Source organism: Schistocerca cancellata, chromosome 3 (genome assembly GCF_023864275.1).
Source record: "Schistocerca cancellata isolate TAMUIC-IGC-003103 chromosome 3, iqSchCanc2.1, whole genome shotgun sequence".
NCBI lineage: Eukaryota > Metazoa > Arthropoda > Insecta > Orthoptera > Acrididae > Schistocerca > Schistocerca cancellata.
This window is the reverse complement of record NC_064628.1, coordinates 646,732,201-646,750,468: the sequence shown is the minus strand read 5'-3', so window position 1 is coordinate 646,750,468 and position 18,268 is coordinate 646,732,201. Positions and strand designations below refer to the sequence as shown.

General features: G+C 38.5%; 1 protein-coding gene across 4 annotated transcripts in view; it reads right to left on the bottom strand.

Annotated features, from left to right (window-relative positions):
• Positions 1-18,268, bottom strand: part of LOC126175602 (mucin-17-like) — a 207,199-nt gene that overhangs the window by 138,847 nt on the left and 50,084 nt on the right. For 3 of the 4 annotated variants that reach the window (XM_049922476.1, XM_049922475.1, XM_049922479.1), the window contains exon 4: positions 6,255-6,338. The exons of the other annotated variant lie outside the window; for it this stretch is intronic. In XM_049922476.1, the coding sequence (XP_049778433.1) occupies positions 6,255-6,338 (84 nt within the window). The remainder of the gene's footprint in view (positions 1-6,254; positions 6,339-18,268) is intronic. 4 annotated transcript variants of the gene reach the window in all.

The following is an 18,268-nucleotide window of genomic DNA, read 5'->3' as shown; positions in this document are numbered from 1 at the left end:
GTGCCATGATCTTCAACTCATGATTAACAATTTTCCTAATTTTTTGCCTGCTCGAGTAGATGGTATTGTTAAACATCCACCCCACATTGCTGGTGGCAGACAAGAGTTGAGCTTATGTACAAAGATTAGCCTATATGTGCCTGTTGCATCTGGTTATAATGCCATGGATCTCTCCTTCCTACCTGCAATGGTCATTCACTGTAGCACAGGAATCCAGGATCAATTTACCTCGAGGCTTTCTTCTTTCTTGTTCAAGCTTTTGCCATGTTTGTGAATTTCTGTGGCTTCCCTAAACAGATGGGTATGGTAGCTCTTCTTCACAGTGAGAACCTGTGTGACAGCAAATTTTAATGTGTGGTTGCTTTCACACTGTGTGCTCTGCAATTGCCAATCTCTCCACTTGCCCCAACCAGCAATACCATTTTGGTTTGATAATTCTGGTATTGATGGATCATCCAGTCATTGCAACACAGGCTTTCCTAATGTACAACATGGTATGTGGTATATTCCCAACATTGCCAGAGGGTCCCTTTTATCCTTTTCCTCTCTGATTTTCTTGGTCCATTTTGGAAATATTTTACATGCTCTGTTCACACAATATATGGATAATTCTGCCCATAAGCCCGAGAATGTATGGCAGGAAAGCTGTACCCAACATTTCTCCTTCTAGTGTGTCACTTTTAAAAGTGTTAGGTTATGGGAAACTTCTTATGCAACTGGTGGAGCACCCACTGCCCCTCAGAACAAACTCCAGATGTTGCCCCTCATGTCTGAGGTGCTGTAGCTCACATGTCCATCTAATACACATAACAATCATATTAATATATTACAAGCATATGACTTTTTGCCTTAGGTGATGGTCTGACAGTTTGTTCAGATATGAGTCCATGTGTGTTTGTTTTCAGAACACAGTGTGGCCCAAGTTCTCACAATTCTTGTAAGCAGCACTTCTAGAAAAGACAGAAGTCGATCCTTTGCTATCTCAATAGTAAATTTTATGTTGGCATAGAGACTGTTCAGACATCTTAGAAATTCACTGAGCTGATCCTCGCCACATTTCCACACGACAAAGATGTCACTTATGTAGCTTTACCGTATCTTAAGTTTACAGGGTGCCAAGTCCAGTGTCGTCATTAACTAAGCCAGAAAAGAGAAATGATTAATACACTTGTAACATGTGCAAGATGAATACATGAGCTGCAGCACCTCAGATGTGATGAGCAACTCTTGGAATGCAATCTGAGGAGCAGTGGACACTCCATCTGCTGCATAATAAGTACCTTATTTTCCAGACTATAAGACAGTATGAACTATAAGATGCACCTTAATTTTTAAGCAATTTTTTAAGAAATAACATTTTTACCAATTTTATTATTAGATTGCAGCCAGGCTAAAAAAAATCTTAGTTTATAAAACTGAACTGTCATTTAAAATTCTGAAAATTATCATCTTCTTGGTTTGGTCATCTCGTATTCATCCTCTATTTACACATTTAGTCTTCCTTATTTTTTGCAGTCTTTTTTACTAGGCCTCCAATCACAAACGGTTTTTTCTGGTGGTGGAGAGCCAAAATGCCGCTCAGCTGCTCTGTTTCCATGTTCTTCTGAACAAGCTATTACTTTCAATTTATAGCCCATATAATATTAATACCTTTCATTTTTTCAATCATAAAACTATCTACTAACAAATATATTTTACTGTTACTGATAACACAAATCACTTTAAATTCAAGTTCACTGGCACCGTAGACTGCAAAGACGCATCATAGGCTAGACAGTGTTCTGAATTTGTAATGCCAAAGTTGGAGGAAGACAGTGTTAGCAAGCTTGTGAATACCCGCGAATCATGTTCGTAGCACACATTGTGTGAGACGGATCACTTAATAAAATTTGCTGACACAGAAGTTCTCACTGAGAAGAAGAGCTACAATGCACACTTCTTCAGGGCAGCCACAGAAACTCACAAACATGGCAACAGTTTCAGCAAGAAAGAAGAAAGCCTCAAAACAAACACATCCTGAATCTCCATGCTGCTGCAAATGGCAGTTGCAGGTAGTAAGAGGAGAACCATAGTGATAATGACCAGGGGAAAGCCCTCAGACTTTAGCGCAATAGGTTCATATCTCAGCCCATTGTATTGACTCCAGTCTGCCACTGGCAATGGAGGGTGAACCTTTCACAACATCAACCACGCGTAGAGGCAAAACATAAAAAAATTTGCTAGCGACTGTTGGCTGAAGATCCTGAAATAGAAGCCAACAGGCAATACATAAATGAGTCGCCACAAAAGCCTCAATAATTTAGTCATATGTATGTTCAGTTCAGAAAAAGTATTACATAAACATGAAATAGGAAACATCCTCAGTAAGATCTTACACATCTTACAAAAATGTACCCTCTAGTTACTTAATGTGACCATTCCTCAAAAGCCTGAATAACCATCTTTTGCAGCATAGACCACTGTGAGATGTACAGAAAAAGAGTCAGTGAGGTTCGGAAAAGTACCAACAGGCATGTGGAGTGATGCCAACTCCACTGCTGTGGCCAGTTGTGCTAGGTTTCTTGACTGAGGATCCACAGCACAAACAGCCCAATCAAGCTGGCCCCACAAATTCTAGAATTTGTTTAGCTCTGGTAAGTTTGGTGGCCAGGGAAGTTTGGTAAATTCATCATAGTGCACATAAAACCACGCACATTCAATGCAAGCAGTGTGACACTTTGCACTGTCCTGCTGGTAGATGCCATTGCACCGAGAAAAACCAAACTGCATGTAGAGGTGGTAATTGTCCCCAAGGATAGATGCATACTTTTGTTGATCACTGTACCTTCCAAAATGACATGAACAGTTTACAAACTCAGCCATTTTGGAAAAAATTCCATCCCTGGCCCAAAAGCCAATGTCAGTACCCTTTTGAACATCAGATAAATCGCCCCACTCCCAAATTACAACAACAACTGCACTGTTTTCAGCATCCCACAGGCATGCTTTGTATACCATCCACTACTACTACTGCTGCCACCTGCTTTCTGTGAGTAGTTATTGCACACTGATGTCAAACATAGGTAGTGGTCACATTAACGTGACTGGACCATGTACTTCAATATTTCAAGAACTTAGTCCCAATAAAGAATATAGCTATGCCTTTCTCATTTCTCTTTTCATTCAGTTACACTTCATTCTATAAATAACAATAAGGAGACGAACATTAATATATACAGAACTAATTAAAAAATTATGAGTTGTGTATTGCATTTTATTCTGAATTTGAGTAAAATAGCTTTAAAAGAGTGTCATTAATCAAAATACTTGTTTTACTTCATTTACACTTAAAAGAGGTGTGAATGAACTTCTTTTCTAAGAGACAAAAGGGATATTTCCTGAAAAACTGCTTTTTCATCTCTTATATTGTTCTTTTGTGATTTTTAATTGTATGAATACTAGTAAAAGGGAAAAAAATGTGTATATGATTTTACAGACAATGCTGGGACATACAGCACCAAATAATTTCTGCACATTTGGCTTCACCAAACACTAATTTTTGCCATGACAAACTGGTGCCTTGTCTTGAAGAAAAAATGAAGTTTATGAGTAATGTATGTTTATATACTTTTGCGACAGCAGTCGGTTTTTATAAATTTATTTTGGGTCAAAGACAGCTATAAAATGATATACCAACATTTCAGCCACTATTGCTAGGGCTAATACAATCGTGCACCATTTTAAAACATGATGCAGTCTTCAAACAAGAAGAAATTTGTGGATACATGAGTAATTAATAACTGCCTTCAGATAAAATAAATAAATTTAAAAAATAATCAAAGCATGATACACTACATGCTCCAAGAAAATTTGAAACTATGAAAATAATGCATACTAAAGCTGCTACATTCTTGTAACTTTTAAGTTCTCAGCAAATATTTTCTCCACACGACACCTAAAACTACTTTTGCAAACACAATTTAACCTCTTTCCTTCCTTTCTACAGAATGTCTATATTTGCAAGGCTGCATATGTGCAGTACATCATCTGGCATCCAGTCATCTCATATCACCCTACACTGTTCTCTGAATACTGGGTTGTATATATTGGTAATGTCAAACAATGATTTCCACAAGGGAAGAAAAAAATTTCTTTGCTTCCTCAGAAATATCATTATCTAAATTGTAATTTTGCTTTTATTATGTCGGTACTGTTGTACAATGACATAAGTGAGATGATAACTTTATTCATTGAATAATTTTTGTGGATATAGCTTTCAACAATTAACATGTTATGTATGTTTCAGTCAATACTAAACTGGACGACCATGACATTGAACAATTCATTTTTCAATGGCAAATCACAAATGTAAATTCATCCAAAGTTGGACAATATTTATGAGGAAGCTGCTACATCATTTTCACCACGCATGAAACGGATGGTTCTGCTGAACATAGTGCACATGAATGAAATCTCAAAATTGCAATCAGAGATAATAACATTAATCAAATTAACAATATTATACTGAAACATCTAGAACTAAATGTGTGTGAAATAGCTGACGCCATATCAGCAGAAAGAAAATGTACATTTTATGTGAAGATTTAATTATGAGAAAACTTTGTGTGACCAAAAGCAAATGTGAAAATAATGTACTTGGCAATGTATGGACTGTTTTAAAAATATTTCTGTAGATTTTATGTTTCACTTTGTTACTATGGGTGAATTCATCAACTAAGGTATCAATGAAGTGCTGGAAACCTATATCCTTGCACCAAAGACGACAAAATTTATTATATCTGCCAGAATAGTTATGACCACTTTTATATGGAATGCAAAAGGGGCTTTTTTATTGATTACCTTACCAAAGGTAAAACAGTAGCTGGTGAACACTACAAGAGTCTTCTGGACTAACTTAACGAAAAATATGAATAGAGGCCCTGATCACAAAGGAAAAATAATCATCTTTCCTCAGGACAATGGTACTGCTCACAAAAGTACTTTAGAAATGAGAAACTGGGTTTCTGCAAGGATTGTTTCATCAACCATGGCGTCCTCACACCCCATATCTAAGTTCACATCTGAAGAAATTGGTAGCTGGGAAATAACTGTTGTCTGATGGCAGCAGTAGGTAAGTATTTTGCAGAACTTACTGAGAAGTATTAGAGTTGTGGATGTTGCACAGTAGAAAGAGTTGATCCACAATTGGCTAAAAAGAGCAGTATATCAGAAAATAAGTGCATATTTTATCTAAAACACATTGTCTTTCACTTACAGGCTGAGTATTTTCTCTCTCTCATATCACTCAACCCTCAGAAAATTATACAGTACCTACAACTTTCATTTTCTTTCAGATTAAACAAATAAGATATCTGGGCCCAAACTCTGTCTGCTATTTGATATGGATGACAAAAGGTAACAGAAAAAAAGAAATAAAAAGTAAAATGGAGGAGCTAAGAAAGAAATGGAACATTCATTGGTGTGATCAACAGACAAAAACACATCAATGGTCAGGAATGAGTGGCCAACAATGCAATCCTTTCACTGACAAAACTGTAAACAAAATAAACTAAACTGAAAGAAAAGACACATAATAAAAGAACTAAACAACTGCTATTTCATTCTTCTTAAATTTGATCATCTCTGGTCAGTGTATTGGCTAAGAACTTTAAAAGCAGAACAGCAAGTTGTAATTTAATGGTCCATTTATTACACTGACAATCTTTATTTTACTAAAAGACTACATTACAACCTACCAGATTTCAAATTTGTGACAGTTATCACAAACAACGGAAGGAGAAGGATCTTGACACAAAGTCAATTCTCAAGTCGAGTTAATATCGTAGTTTAAAATTTTACTGAAATCATCATACTGAAGGAATTTATAAAATGCAGTAACTGTGACAATAAAATATGGTAGGAGAATAAATGTTCATGAGTGTGTGTAATTACACATTCCGTAATGTGTGCGATAGACCGGTTGAAACAACTTCTTGAACAGAACTTCTCTCTGTGTACTTATTTGACCAATTCAAGAGTCCCAAATGTGTGTTTACTTTCAATTTCATTATTTACATGAATTGTCTTCTCTAGTAGTCCCTTAAGGGTCATCACACTCTGGCAATAAGCGCAGCAGAAAAAAAAAATTCTTGATACATACATCTTCTTATGCTGGCAAGATACAGGCCAACAATTATTCGGACTCTCTGTAATATATTAATTTCAAACACTGGCACTTAATACGCACATACAATAATGTTAGTAAAATAACTCACTGCAGAAAGAGAGTTGCTGGTAATGTAGTGGAACTTGGGCTTCTCACTCGTGGAGCTGGACCAATAGTTGCTGTATTTGGAGCCCTGTATAAATCATAGCTTGGTAATTTATCATGCTGTGTTTACTGCTTCTTTTCAAAAAGTTGAAGTAAAAATAGAGAAAGTAGTATTAAAACACTTGAGATGGAATGGCATCATCTACTTACCTGTGCCCAAAATAAGAGCAACACTTACATGGCTTTTGATACAAGTTGCCCTTTCCCCAAGCACCTACTCTTATCAATCTTTCTGTTGCCTGGTTCTTACTTTTTTATTTCTGTCAAAATGAAATCTTTTAAAAGACCAAAATTTCTAATTTCTATGTCTGCAAACACTCCTCTAAATGTTTTTGTTTAAGTAACTTATTTTTTCCCTTTGACGTTTCATCTATGTTATTTTCACTGCACTCTGATTTCAATTACTGATTATTAGCTTAATATTAAAAAAAGGCCCAAAAAATTTTTGCACCACCTACATATTTGCAAATGGCTGTGGCCTTGTATTCAAGGGGAGCAGGGGATGAAAGAGTAAGCCTTCTTTTTTTTATTAAAAAAACACTACAGATTAAAAATGAACCACTAACCTAAATAATGGCATTCTGTTTGAAAGTGAAAATCTTTGCACACCTGTGAAATCAAAACCTGCTACTGTGTGACATTCCATACCACATTTCTCTACCTCATGCATTGTATCACACATGAGTCCTCCTTGATATGCTGTCCACACACTAGTCAAGATGTTGCTGCCCACACCTAAGCCACTCATCAACAGATGCCATACTGAGGTCATCCACAGTGTGAGGAGGGTTGGTTCCTGCAATGATGCACTGCAGGTTTCAGCTAATCCCAATAATACTCAGTTAGGTCCATATTAGCAGATACTTCAGGCCATTCCATTTGACTGATTCCTGTTTCCTGGAGGAAGGTGTTCATGGGGTGGTTGCAGTGTTCTCAAGCACTGAACAAAATCTTCTCAGTTTTCAAGCTGTGTCAGTTTGAATAAAATGCTCAGCTTTCAACAGCTGTCACTACCATCAGAAGTAAAGAAAAAAAAAAAAAAAAAAAAAAAAAAGAAAAAAAAAAAAAAAAACACTGAACACCAGGGCAGTCACAGTGTTCCATTTATACAGGTATGATAGCAGCATCTGGGACCTCCACAGAGGGTCAGGAGGGTTAATAAGCAGGTCATAGCAGCTCCTGTCTGCTGCAGGACTGGGTAACAGCAGGTGGCAGAAGGTGCTGACACCATGTTTGAATTTGACACCATCACCTTCCAGTAAGTGTCAAGCATCTGTCTCTGCTTCTACTAAATATTCAAAGCCTGCACCCATGTCCAACTAAGTGGTGACCCCTGGTCTCAGTTAAAACTGTTGTGGTTTATTCTAATCTCAGTCACCTCCTATAATGAAACCACAACATGATGACGCATGAGGCAGGACTGTTGCCTTTTTAAATTCACAAGAATATTCAACCACAGCTGATTTTTCAAGCACCCTTTGTTTAATGTGATGTATTTTCTCAGCACAGCATACATCAATAGTGCAAACAGATTGGCCTATGTAGATACTGCTGCATTTTCAAGAACACCATACACACCAGGCATTCACAGGCCTACATTGTCTTTAATGGACCATAAAATATCTTGTCTTGGAGGTGGGTCAGAATACTGGTCTCAGTCCATGTGTCTACTGCACACATTTTATCTTGCTTGTCACTGGCCCATGGTATGGAAAGAACACAGATGCCTTGGACTTTTCTGCCAATTCATGAGGTATCTTTTGTGAAAAGCACCTTAAAGCACCTGCAATGTCTCCCATTCTGTAATTCAGACAGTAAACGGTCATTGTCAAAAATAATCTTTGCTCTGTGTACCTATGTGTTCATGATCATTTTCTTGTGTGCCAGATGGTGAAAACTATTTGCCTTCAAATACCAGTCAATGTGTATTCATTTTCTGTTGGTTTCCAATCTTGACAGTAAATGTAACGGTGGGATGGGCATCATTAATGTGATCAACATACTGCTGCAGTGGATTTTCAAAGTGTGGCCCTACCAGGAAAGTATTGCCAACACACTGTAGGAAGCAAACTGCATGCACTGTCATAGAGTCAGAATTTTCTCCATGAAGATGTCTGCAACAGCCAGAGGCAGTGGGGATCTAATCGTTGTACCACATGTCATCTTATTAAATTCATCATGGTACAGGCAGTACATTGTCATTAAGGTGTAGAGGAACGACCTGATGATCAAAAATGGAAACTTTAGGGACACCCTGTGGTCTTGTACTGGCACCCATGTAAAAAGAAACACTAAAGTCAAACTAACCTTTATGTTGTTTTAGTCTACCTTCACTTTCTTGAGTTTATCAACAAACATTTTCAAATTAACAGCATGCCGTTTTCAATGTTCTAGTTTTGGTGTTAGTAATGCTGCTTGATGTTTTGCAGGTTTATAGGAAGATGAACTGACTGCACTAACAATGGGCCTAAGAGGGTATCTTCCCTGTGTATCTGGTACGTCTGGCAGCATGTGGCATTAGTTTCTTCACCACATGCTTGTGCATCTTTATTTTCAAAGACAAGCCCATCACCAAAGCATTAACTACAAGGATGGACAGCAGACAGGAAAATCCTGTCCTCCATATTGCACAGCCCTCAAATTGCCCTTAACAGCAATGAGAGGTGTCCAACGCATATACATGATATCAGCACAAAACATGAGTGACCCTCTTCTCTCCTACAACAGGAGTGACCCACCTCTCTGATGAACATATGGGCTGCATGCTTGAGATGCATAATGGTAGCTGGTTGCTTCCGTACACTTCTACAATTTTTTTATGTCATGTGACTAGGGCCTCCTGCCAGGTAAAACGTTCGCTGGGTGCAAGTCTTCCGATACGACGCCACTTCAGCGACTTGCGCGTCGAACTTCTACAATTATTACCAGGCATTAGCCAAGTTCTACACTGCTTGATGATGAAAACCAACACCATTAATCCGGTGTTCTCTTGGCCACCTTCTTCACATAACACAGTGCTTTGGGGTTTGTACAGTTATTTGTAAAGCACATCTATAGGCTTCATAGGCTGTGTGGAAATGGTTGAGCACTGCCTGAGTCAACAGTCCTGCCAGATAACTCCAAAAAGGTAGCATGCAGTTCTAATGCAATTCATTGTGGGGTGCTCACAAGCCATAATTTGTGTGTAACAGTCACCAGCTGTTATTGTTAACCACAAGCCACCACTATAAGATGCATCTTAAATGTGACATGTATCACAATAGTGGTTGCCATGTTGTATGGAAATTCGGTGATCAACTTTTCCTAACGAATGTTCTTGCCAGCAAGTGACAATGTGAGCATATCCCAAGTTTGAAAAGACCCTTTCAGGAACACTGTATACAAACTGCATTGCTCCATTCACAACTGGAGACATGCAACTGCACCGAGAATACAGGTTTAGCTTTACCTCCATTGCATAGGTACTTCTTGTGCTCAAAAACTATTGAAAAAGAGATCATAAGGATGGTGCAAAATGTTTTTTGAACTACTTTTTTTGCTATGAGAAAAGGAGTTTCACATGTAAATGTACCCTTTCACTAAAAAATAAAAATAAGAAGAGAGAATGATAAGCAATGAAATGTGCAATGTGAAATAGAATATTAGAAGTGTGCATTTACATCTCTGTACTGCATGGGCTTTAAACATATTAGGAAAAGTATAATGGGGAGCCAAGCTAACTAAACGAATTACACAGGCCTGCTAAGAATGAGCTGGAGTAAAATTATTAGTATTCAAGATATGTTTATGAGGACAATATAAAACAAAATTGACAATACGAAACAAAATTCTAAAACCACATGAATTGGTTATTTGCTATAGTAGAATTACTTGGGAACAATCAACTAATATCACAAGGCTAAAAAGGAATAAAAAGAAAGAAAGAAAGTAAAGGCATGTATATTGCCCAACAAATAAAGTCACAAAGTCTGCGACTAATGAACATTTCTTACTTGTAAATTTTTAAATTATTAATTCCTCTACAACAACTGTCACACACTAGAAAACTTCCATTTACTGCACAATTGCAAGACTTTTTACCAAAAAGTATTAATCACACCATATATTGAAAAAAAACTTTGTAACTAAACAATCCATTTTACACAGCCAAAAATTTATAATAAGCTGAAAGGTAGGAGTGTATTGGTTCATTAACAATACTTATAGTGGAGAAGTGGTACTATTCCATTAAAGAGTCCATGGCAGAAAAATTTACTATTTTAGCTATGAAAGCATTTATTTATCTGTAGAGTGTCAAAACTACAAGTAGTACTTCATATTGTGACAATTTTACTCCTTATTTAAAATAAAAGATAAATAATGGTCACTCATTAAAATTCTCGACAGATCTATTGTATGATAGACCATATGACATAAAAGCTGGACATTATGAAACAAATAATTCATATTTCTCATCAAAAACAGCCTATTTTCTTTCAAAAATGTACATTAAAACATTGAGTTCTGTACTAGAGGCACTGATTGAAAGGAACACATACAATGCTGAAAACAGAGAAATGGAGGTTTCAAAAGAAGAGTAAAGAGGTATAATGCATTTCATTATGTTGGGACGGGTTTAGGGAACAGAAATTCATCAAAGAATGGTACAAGATGGAGAGCAATGAAAATCTGTTGCAGTTCTGATGCTGAATCCAACCTCTGGGGCAATCGTTGCCATTGTAACTTGCCATGCTTCAACAATGAGGGCATTCACCTGCTGAAGAATCTATCATTAATGCAGTGTGACATTCTAGATTGTGGATCATCAGCCAATGATGTCTGTCCTTCCTTGACTCACTTGTGCCAAGTGGTACTATTGCAATTGATATGCAGTGCTCTTTGTATGCATGTTCCATTCTTTGATGAATTTCCATTTTCCACGCTCCTTCTGCTGAGAGGAAATGCACTACATCCCTTTACCCTTCTTCTGAAGCTCCCATTGCTCTGTTTTCACCACAACTGTGTGCAGTGGACAGCTGACATGTGCACGTGCTCATTCATGTCATCATGTGGGTATGCACTCATTACTTCTAGCAGCAAGGTCGGGACCTCAGCACTCTTCTTCCACAGATAATGACATTACCGTCCTTTCAGTTGTTTTCATTTTACAGCCTGTGGTTCAATTCTTTTTAAACAACTCTAATATGTGCAAGCAAGTTAGTCGATAAAACGTTCAGTGATATGTTTCTAAATTGGAGTCTCTTGTTCACTGACACACTTAAATGGAAAGCTGGCACTTAGTCATGACCCCTGCAGTTACACTATTATGGTGTTGAGAACCCATTAGTGTGCAAAATAATAAAGTGCAATAAATCCTGAGGCACACCACACTAGCAGCTGTCTGAAATTGCAGGATCCAAATGTTCAGATAATTTGCAGTTCGTTTGGTTAATGAGACTGTGGTTCATTAACTTCTCTTTTTTAATTGTGGAATACTGACCTCCAATGTACAAGGTGCAATGGTTCATCTTTTCCTTGAACATCCAATGTATCTTAGCTTATACAGCTTCTGATACAGTTTAATTTTATGCATCCTTTAACTTTTTCAAATAAGTTAAGTTCATTCATTTTGAGTATGCTTCTTTGCTTGAATTTTCTTATTCATTAATTTGACTGCAGTCTTAGGCTACAGTTGCAGTGTGGTTATAGTTGCCTGAGACTGCAGTCGTGTGTGTGAGCTGTGTTTGTGCATAAGGCTTTACGAGCCAAAAGCTTTATTTGTGAGAGTCTTTTTGTTGTGCCAATCTCGATTCAGTATCTCCACTACATGGTGAGAGGCATCTTTCCTTTTCATAATTTTGTTTTTTACTTGTGCCTGTCTGAAACTAAATGTGTCATCTTCATGGTAAGTAGCAATATATTTCCTGTCTTAGACACATAGGAAGTTTAGTTTTAAAAACTATGGTATTCTTATGTACCAAAAGCACTGCAGGACATTTATACTCTTCTATTTATTTATTTTTCTTGTCCATCCACTAGTTGCTTCAACTGCCCTAGAAACAAAAATTCATCAACTGGTTCTATGCTTTTGGCCAAAATTTGTACTATTTTTTCTTGATTTCATGACCACACATTATTTTAGACTCAGAATAATACATTTTCAAGTCTGTTATAAAGCTTGCTATATTAGGTTCTCCCATTCAGTGCTGCCGTTCATCTGCACTGGATTCAAAAACTTCAGTGACATCAACATATGGATTAACTGAAATTTCCACATTAACACAAATTCATTCTACTTTTTACCAGTTTAAGGATCTGAAAATTGCATCTAGAGTTGCTGAGAATGGTTTTGGCAGTGGAGAAACTCCCTGCCATACCACCACTTTCAATTCAAAACTCCACATAATCCTGATGGAGTCTAAGGGAAGCTGTAACACTGATGCAGATATTTTTTTTGTTTACTAAAGGAACTTCAAGTAATGCCATGTTTCTCAAAATTTGCTACTACAGACATTTTTTTAACTGAGTCAGAAATGTCTTAAAAATCTATAAAACTGGTACTTTGTACATATATTACAAATAGAACTTGAAAATTAACATAAAAGATGAGTAACAGGCTGTAATACATTTCTTATCAGATAAGCCATGTACACACTTGTTACTGGTAATGTCCAGGGTGCAAATAATTCACAATCTCAATAAATATTGTACATTATGTATTTGTCGTCAGATTGTTCCTATGCTGATAAACTGTTGAAATAGGCAAAAAGTAACTGCTTGATTTGTACAAGGCATTAGCATACAATACTATTTACACACAGTTAAGTACAAGTTGGCTACACTACTGCATTTACTATAGCCTCTATTTCTATGTGTGCTGGCTTATTCATGCACTACAAATGCCATATTTGACATGTTGTGTTTAAACTATTTTTTTTAACAGAAGCAGCATTTACAAAGGTTATACAAATTAGTATTATAAAGATATACAGGTCCAACTGATATACAGGGTTATTACAAATGATTGAAGCGATTTCAAAGCTCTACAATAACTTTATTATTTGAGATATTTTCACAATGCTTTGCACACACATACAAAAACTCAAAAAGTTTTTTTAGGCGTTCACAAATGTTCGATATGTGCCCCTTTAGTGATTCGGCAAACATCAAGTTCCTCCCACACTCAGCGCAGCATGTCCCCATCAATGAGTTCGAAAGCATCGTTGATGCGAGCTCGCAGTTCTGGCACGTTTCTTGGTAAAGGAGGTTTAAACACTGAATCTTTCACATAACCCCACAGAAAGAAATCGCATGGGACTAAGTCAGGAGAGCATGGAGGCCATGACATGAATTGCTGATCATGATCTCCACCACGACCGATCCATCGGTTTTCCAATCTCCTGTTTAAGAAATGCCGAACATCATGATGGAAGTGCGGTGGAGCACCATCCTGTTGAAAGATGAAGTCGGCGCTGTCGGTCTCCAGTTGTGGCAGGAGCCAATTTTCCAGCATGTCCAGATACACGCGTGAAACTTGCCCGCACGCGTCCAACCGTTTCCTCACTCACTGCAGGCCGACCCGTTGATTTCCCCTTACAGAGGCATCCAGAAGCTTTAAACTGTGCATACCATCGCCGAATGGAGTTAGCAGTTCATGGATCTTTGTTGAACTTTGTCCTGAAGTGTCGTTGCACTGTTATGACTGACTGATGTGAGTGCATTTCAAGCACGACATACGCTTTCTCGGCTCCTGTCGCCATTTTGTCTCACTGAGCTCTCGAGCACTCTGGCGGCAGAAACCTGAAGTGCGGCTTCAGCCGAACAAAACTTTATGAGTTTTTCTATGTATCTGTAGTGTGTCATGACCATATGTCAATGAATGGAGCTACAGTGAATTTATGAAATTGCTTCAATCATTTGTAATAGCCCTGTGCAATATGGGGATATGTCTTTGTGGCATTTGTCCAATGTGAAATTTACATACAGAGTACACTTCATAGGCGTTATCACACAAGTGAAGTGATTATGAAAAGAGTACAAAGCTTATAGGTCAATCAAAAAAGGAATGATGTTTAAATAGTGAGAAAAAAAAATGGAAATGAGCATACAGCATTGTGGGCCAGGAGTCCCCCATTCAGGGACGTTCAGCCGCTGAGGGCAAGTACTTATTGCATTCAACGCCACATTGGGCAACTTGCACATTGGAGGTGGGGATGAAATGATAATGAGAACAACGCAACACCCAGTCCCTGCCCCAGCCGGGAATCAAGCCCAGGCCCCTTGGCTTGGCATTCCGCCATGCTGACCGCTCAGCTAATGGGGGCATATTAAATAGTAAGAATTAAATAGTGATAGGATGTGTACAAAATGAGCAACAACTTCTTAGAAGGCATTGGGTGATGGAACAAGGGACCCGAATGTAATGAATATTCCTTTCCTGTGGATTGATGGTTGAAGGCTCTCCACATCACCCACTCAAACACCATAATGTGGTCATATAGTGTATTCTGATATGGCAGGATCTCAATGGTTGGAGGAAAGCAATGGCATATCATCTGCAACAAGATCATGTCTTGTAAAGTGTTGCAGTGCTCAAACTATTCTTTGGATTGTGGAAGATTTATGTTTTTACACAATAAAGATTTATGAACTTTAAAATGGCTACAATGGTAAACTATCTGTCTGAGGATAATAAATAAAGAGTGGAAGATTAGGTTGGGACAGTATAAAGAATCACTTCCAACTCTGTTAGAGTGCTTCCAGTGTTAACACAGAGAACTCATCCTTGAGAAGTATCAACACTGAAGCATTTAACTAGCAATACCTGTTTTTCCAGCAGTGCTAGTCATGCATGACATGCAGGAGAACTTTGGTGAAGTTTGGAATGTATGTGATTGAAGGTATGTGATTGAAGGTTGTGAGCTGTGCTTGGACAGCTCAATTAATAGAGCACTTGCCCACAAAAAGCAAAGGTCCCAGGTTTCATTCCCAGTCCAGCATACAATTTTAATCTTATAGGAAATTTTAAATCAGCACACACTCCACTGCAGAGTAAAAATTCATTGTGGAAATTTAGCTAGTTGTCAGATGATTTTCTCCATTAATATAATGGTTGTTCATGAAGTTTGTTGATACCGAGTTTAGCAGAATATGATACTTGAATATATTTTTTGATTATGAATAATTTTCATGTTTTGGTTTATTTGATCTACACTGAGTAAACCTGCAACTAATGGTACTGCTGCAACCGGCTTATTACACAAATTCATAGATTAAAACTAGATAATAAATCAGCTGCCTAGTGATACTGAAGAAAAAAGTTATTGTTTTAGCAATTTGTAAATTCCTACATATGGTAACAGTTTTTAATCTTGCTTGTTATTGCAGATATACAGAAGGAAATACAAAAATCATTTTACAAACTAATTAACAAATGTTACTCACACTGGGTCATAAGCTGCATCTACACTTTGAGAAAAAAATGTCTTGAAGCAAAAATGTTACTCACTTTGGATGATAAGCTGCCAGTTGGCTTTGAAATACTGTGTTTAATCTGCATGCTAACATGCATCTGAACCTCAAACACCCATGCAATAATTTATAAAGCAGGCAATAAAAAAAATGGTACTTTCAGGTTCCCATAATAAATCTTCACCTTATTTGAATTAATGAAAACAAATTCACTCAAAAAATGTTTACGTATCACCATACTAGTATTTAACTCTCATTCATAGACTAACGAAACATATTTTCATATATTTGCTGTGTTCCACAGACAAAAACATATTTATTTATCTGGTGTTAAAATGCACATGTAACACCTATTCCTTATTCACTAGTCAAGGGTCAATTTTTGGAGGAGTACTACACATTTTGGATCTGTGCGATAATATTTTTCAAATAACCTGGTAATGTTACAGAATTTCTTTCTCCATAATTATACCATCCTACAATTCCTCTGAAAATATTATTGTCTGAACAAGATGACATGATTCCCAGAGGAGTGTGCTATATCCGTAGCAGACGGACATCAGAGCACACATTGGTGAATTAAGAATTAGAGGGAGCTGCCAAGTGGGAGAGTAACCCAACCCTCCGGTATAGAGAACAAAATGTGACGGATGGACTATGGACAAGACAATAGACCAGGACACAGACAAATAATCTTATGACAATGAGGTGCTACACAAAGCAGTTGCCACAATGATGATACCAAAACCAAAAGCAGCAGAGAGACAAATCCAAGACGCCACCAGAGAGAATAACTGGGTGACACACAAGGTAATTATCCAACAGTTCTGATACAATGAAGATCAATCCATAAGTATCAAGTGTGAGCACTTAACTGACTGGCTGTGCAATTTACAGCTGCCTAAATACTGGCAGTGTGGAATGACACTGGCTTGCACACTAAAGTGGCAAGAGAGTGACAGGCTCACCATGCAAGTGTAGTGCCGCCACAGTGTCCTCTATCAGCTATCAAGGTCTCCTCCAGTGGACATTCAACCTCTGTGGTACTCAATACCAGATCCCTCCCCACCACCCCGACCCCCACCCCCTTCACAATAGGCACGAACAGTTGGGAGCACCCCAAATGGTGCCATAGGGGTGGAAAGAAGGTATGGGTGATGACCCAAACCCATCAACAGCAGGATAGCAAAGAAATGGTGATCAGCATGCCCATCATGATGTCACTAGAAGTGAGTGCACTGCAGGGTTCCTTTGATTCCCGCTTAAGCAGAAGGTGGTCCTGGAGCCCTCGGGGGAGTCACTGGCCCTGGGGCATCATTATCAACAGAGGGTAGAGAGGCAGGGGGAGGTGTCAATGATGAGTATTCCATATCAGCTCATGGTCGGAGCTGGTTGTGGTGGTGGCACTCAAGCCCCTTCCATGTTTGGACAGATGTAACCCAACACCCATGATTCTCTACTGCCGTTGCTGGTGTCCAAGCCACAGGACTTCAATAGGAGTGGACCCACATAGCCATGCCAGGTGCCTAATGCCCAGGCAGCTGACAGCATGATGCAGGAGAGAGCAATGTCAGAAGATGAAGCAGTGTCTGTGGTTGCTGCCTGTAGACCAGCTACACAGGGATATGACCATCAATCAGCATGGTGTGACAGGTGCTCAAAAACAGAGTGAGGGCAGAGGTGGTGACAGAGGATTCAACAACCTTCTTCATTCATTGCAAGATGTTCTGCTTGACCATTTAAGGAAGGATGGAATAGAGGGCTGACAATATGTTTTATGCCATTTGCCACACAGAACTCTTTGACAACAGACACCACAAATGGGGCCATTATCTGAAAACAAAGTGTGAGGTAATCCTTCGATGGCTAAAACCTGGGCCAAGGCAGTGAGAGTGGCATTGGTCATGGTGGTGCCATGCATAACACATATGGGTAATTTGTAGTAGGCATCCACAATGAGCAACCACATCGACCCCAAAAACAGGCCCACAAAATTGAGGTGGATGCAGTCCCACGGATGGTGCATACAGTCCAGGGTGGAAATGACGATGGATGTGCTGTTTGGTGCTGGGCACATACCATGTAAACACAAACTATTCTCTTGATGTCACTACTGATATCCAGACAATACATGTGTCGGTGAATTAAACCCCTAATGCAGGACATCCCCCAATGTCTCTGGTAGAGCAAGCACAGGCCTCGCTGAAATCCGGTGGGAATCACCACCTGAAGCATGTCAGTCCCAGTATACAAGACAAGAACATCAATGACAACTGAGAACCTGTGAGAAAGTAGTTTCCATGGGTTGAGCTCCGTCACCAGCTGATGGGTGAGGTAGGTCAGCCAGCCACAGGTCACATACCAGAGGACCTGTCACAGTGTGGGGTTGCAGTGTGTGATGACAGCGAAACATGTGGCCACAATGGGGAAAGTATTCAATGTATGTTGCCATGCAGTATCAGTGTGGAAGCAGAGGACCTACTGTTTTCAAAATCAGGGTCCAGTCCA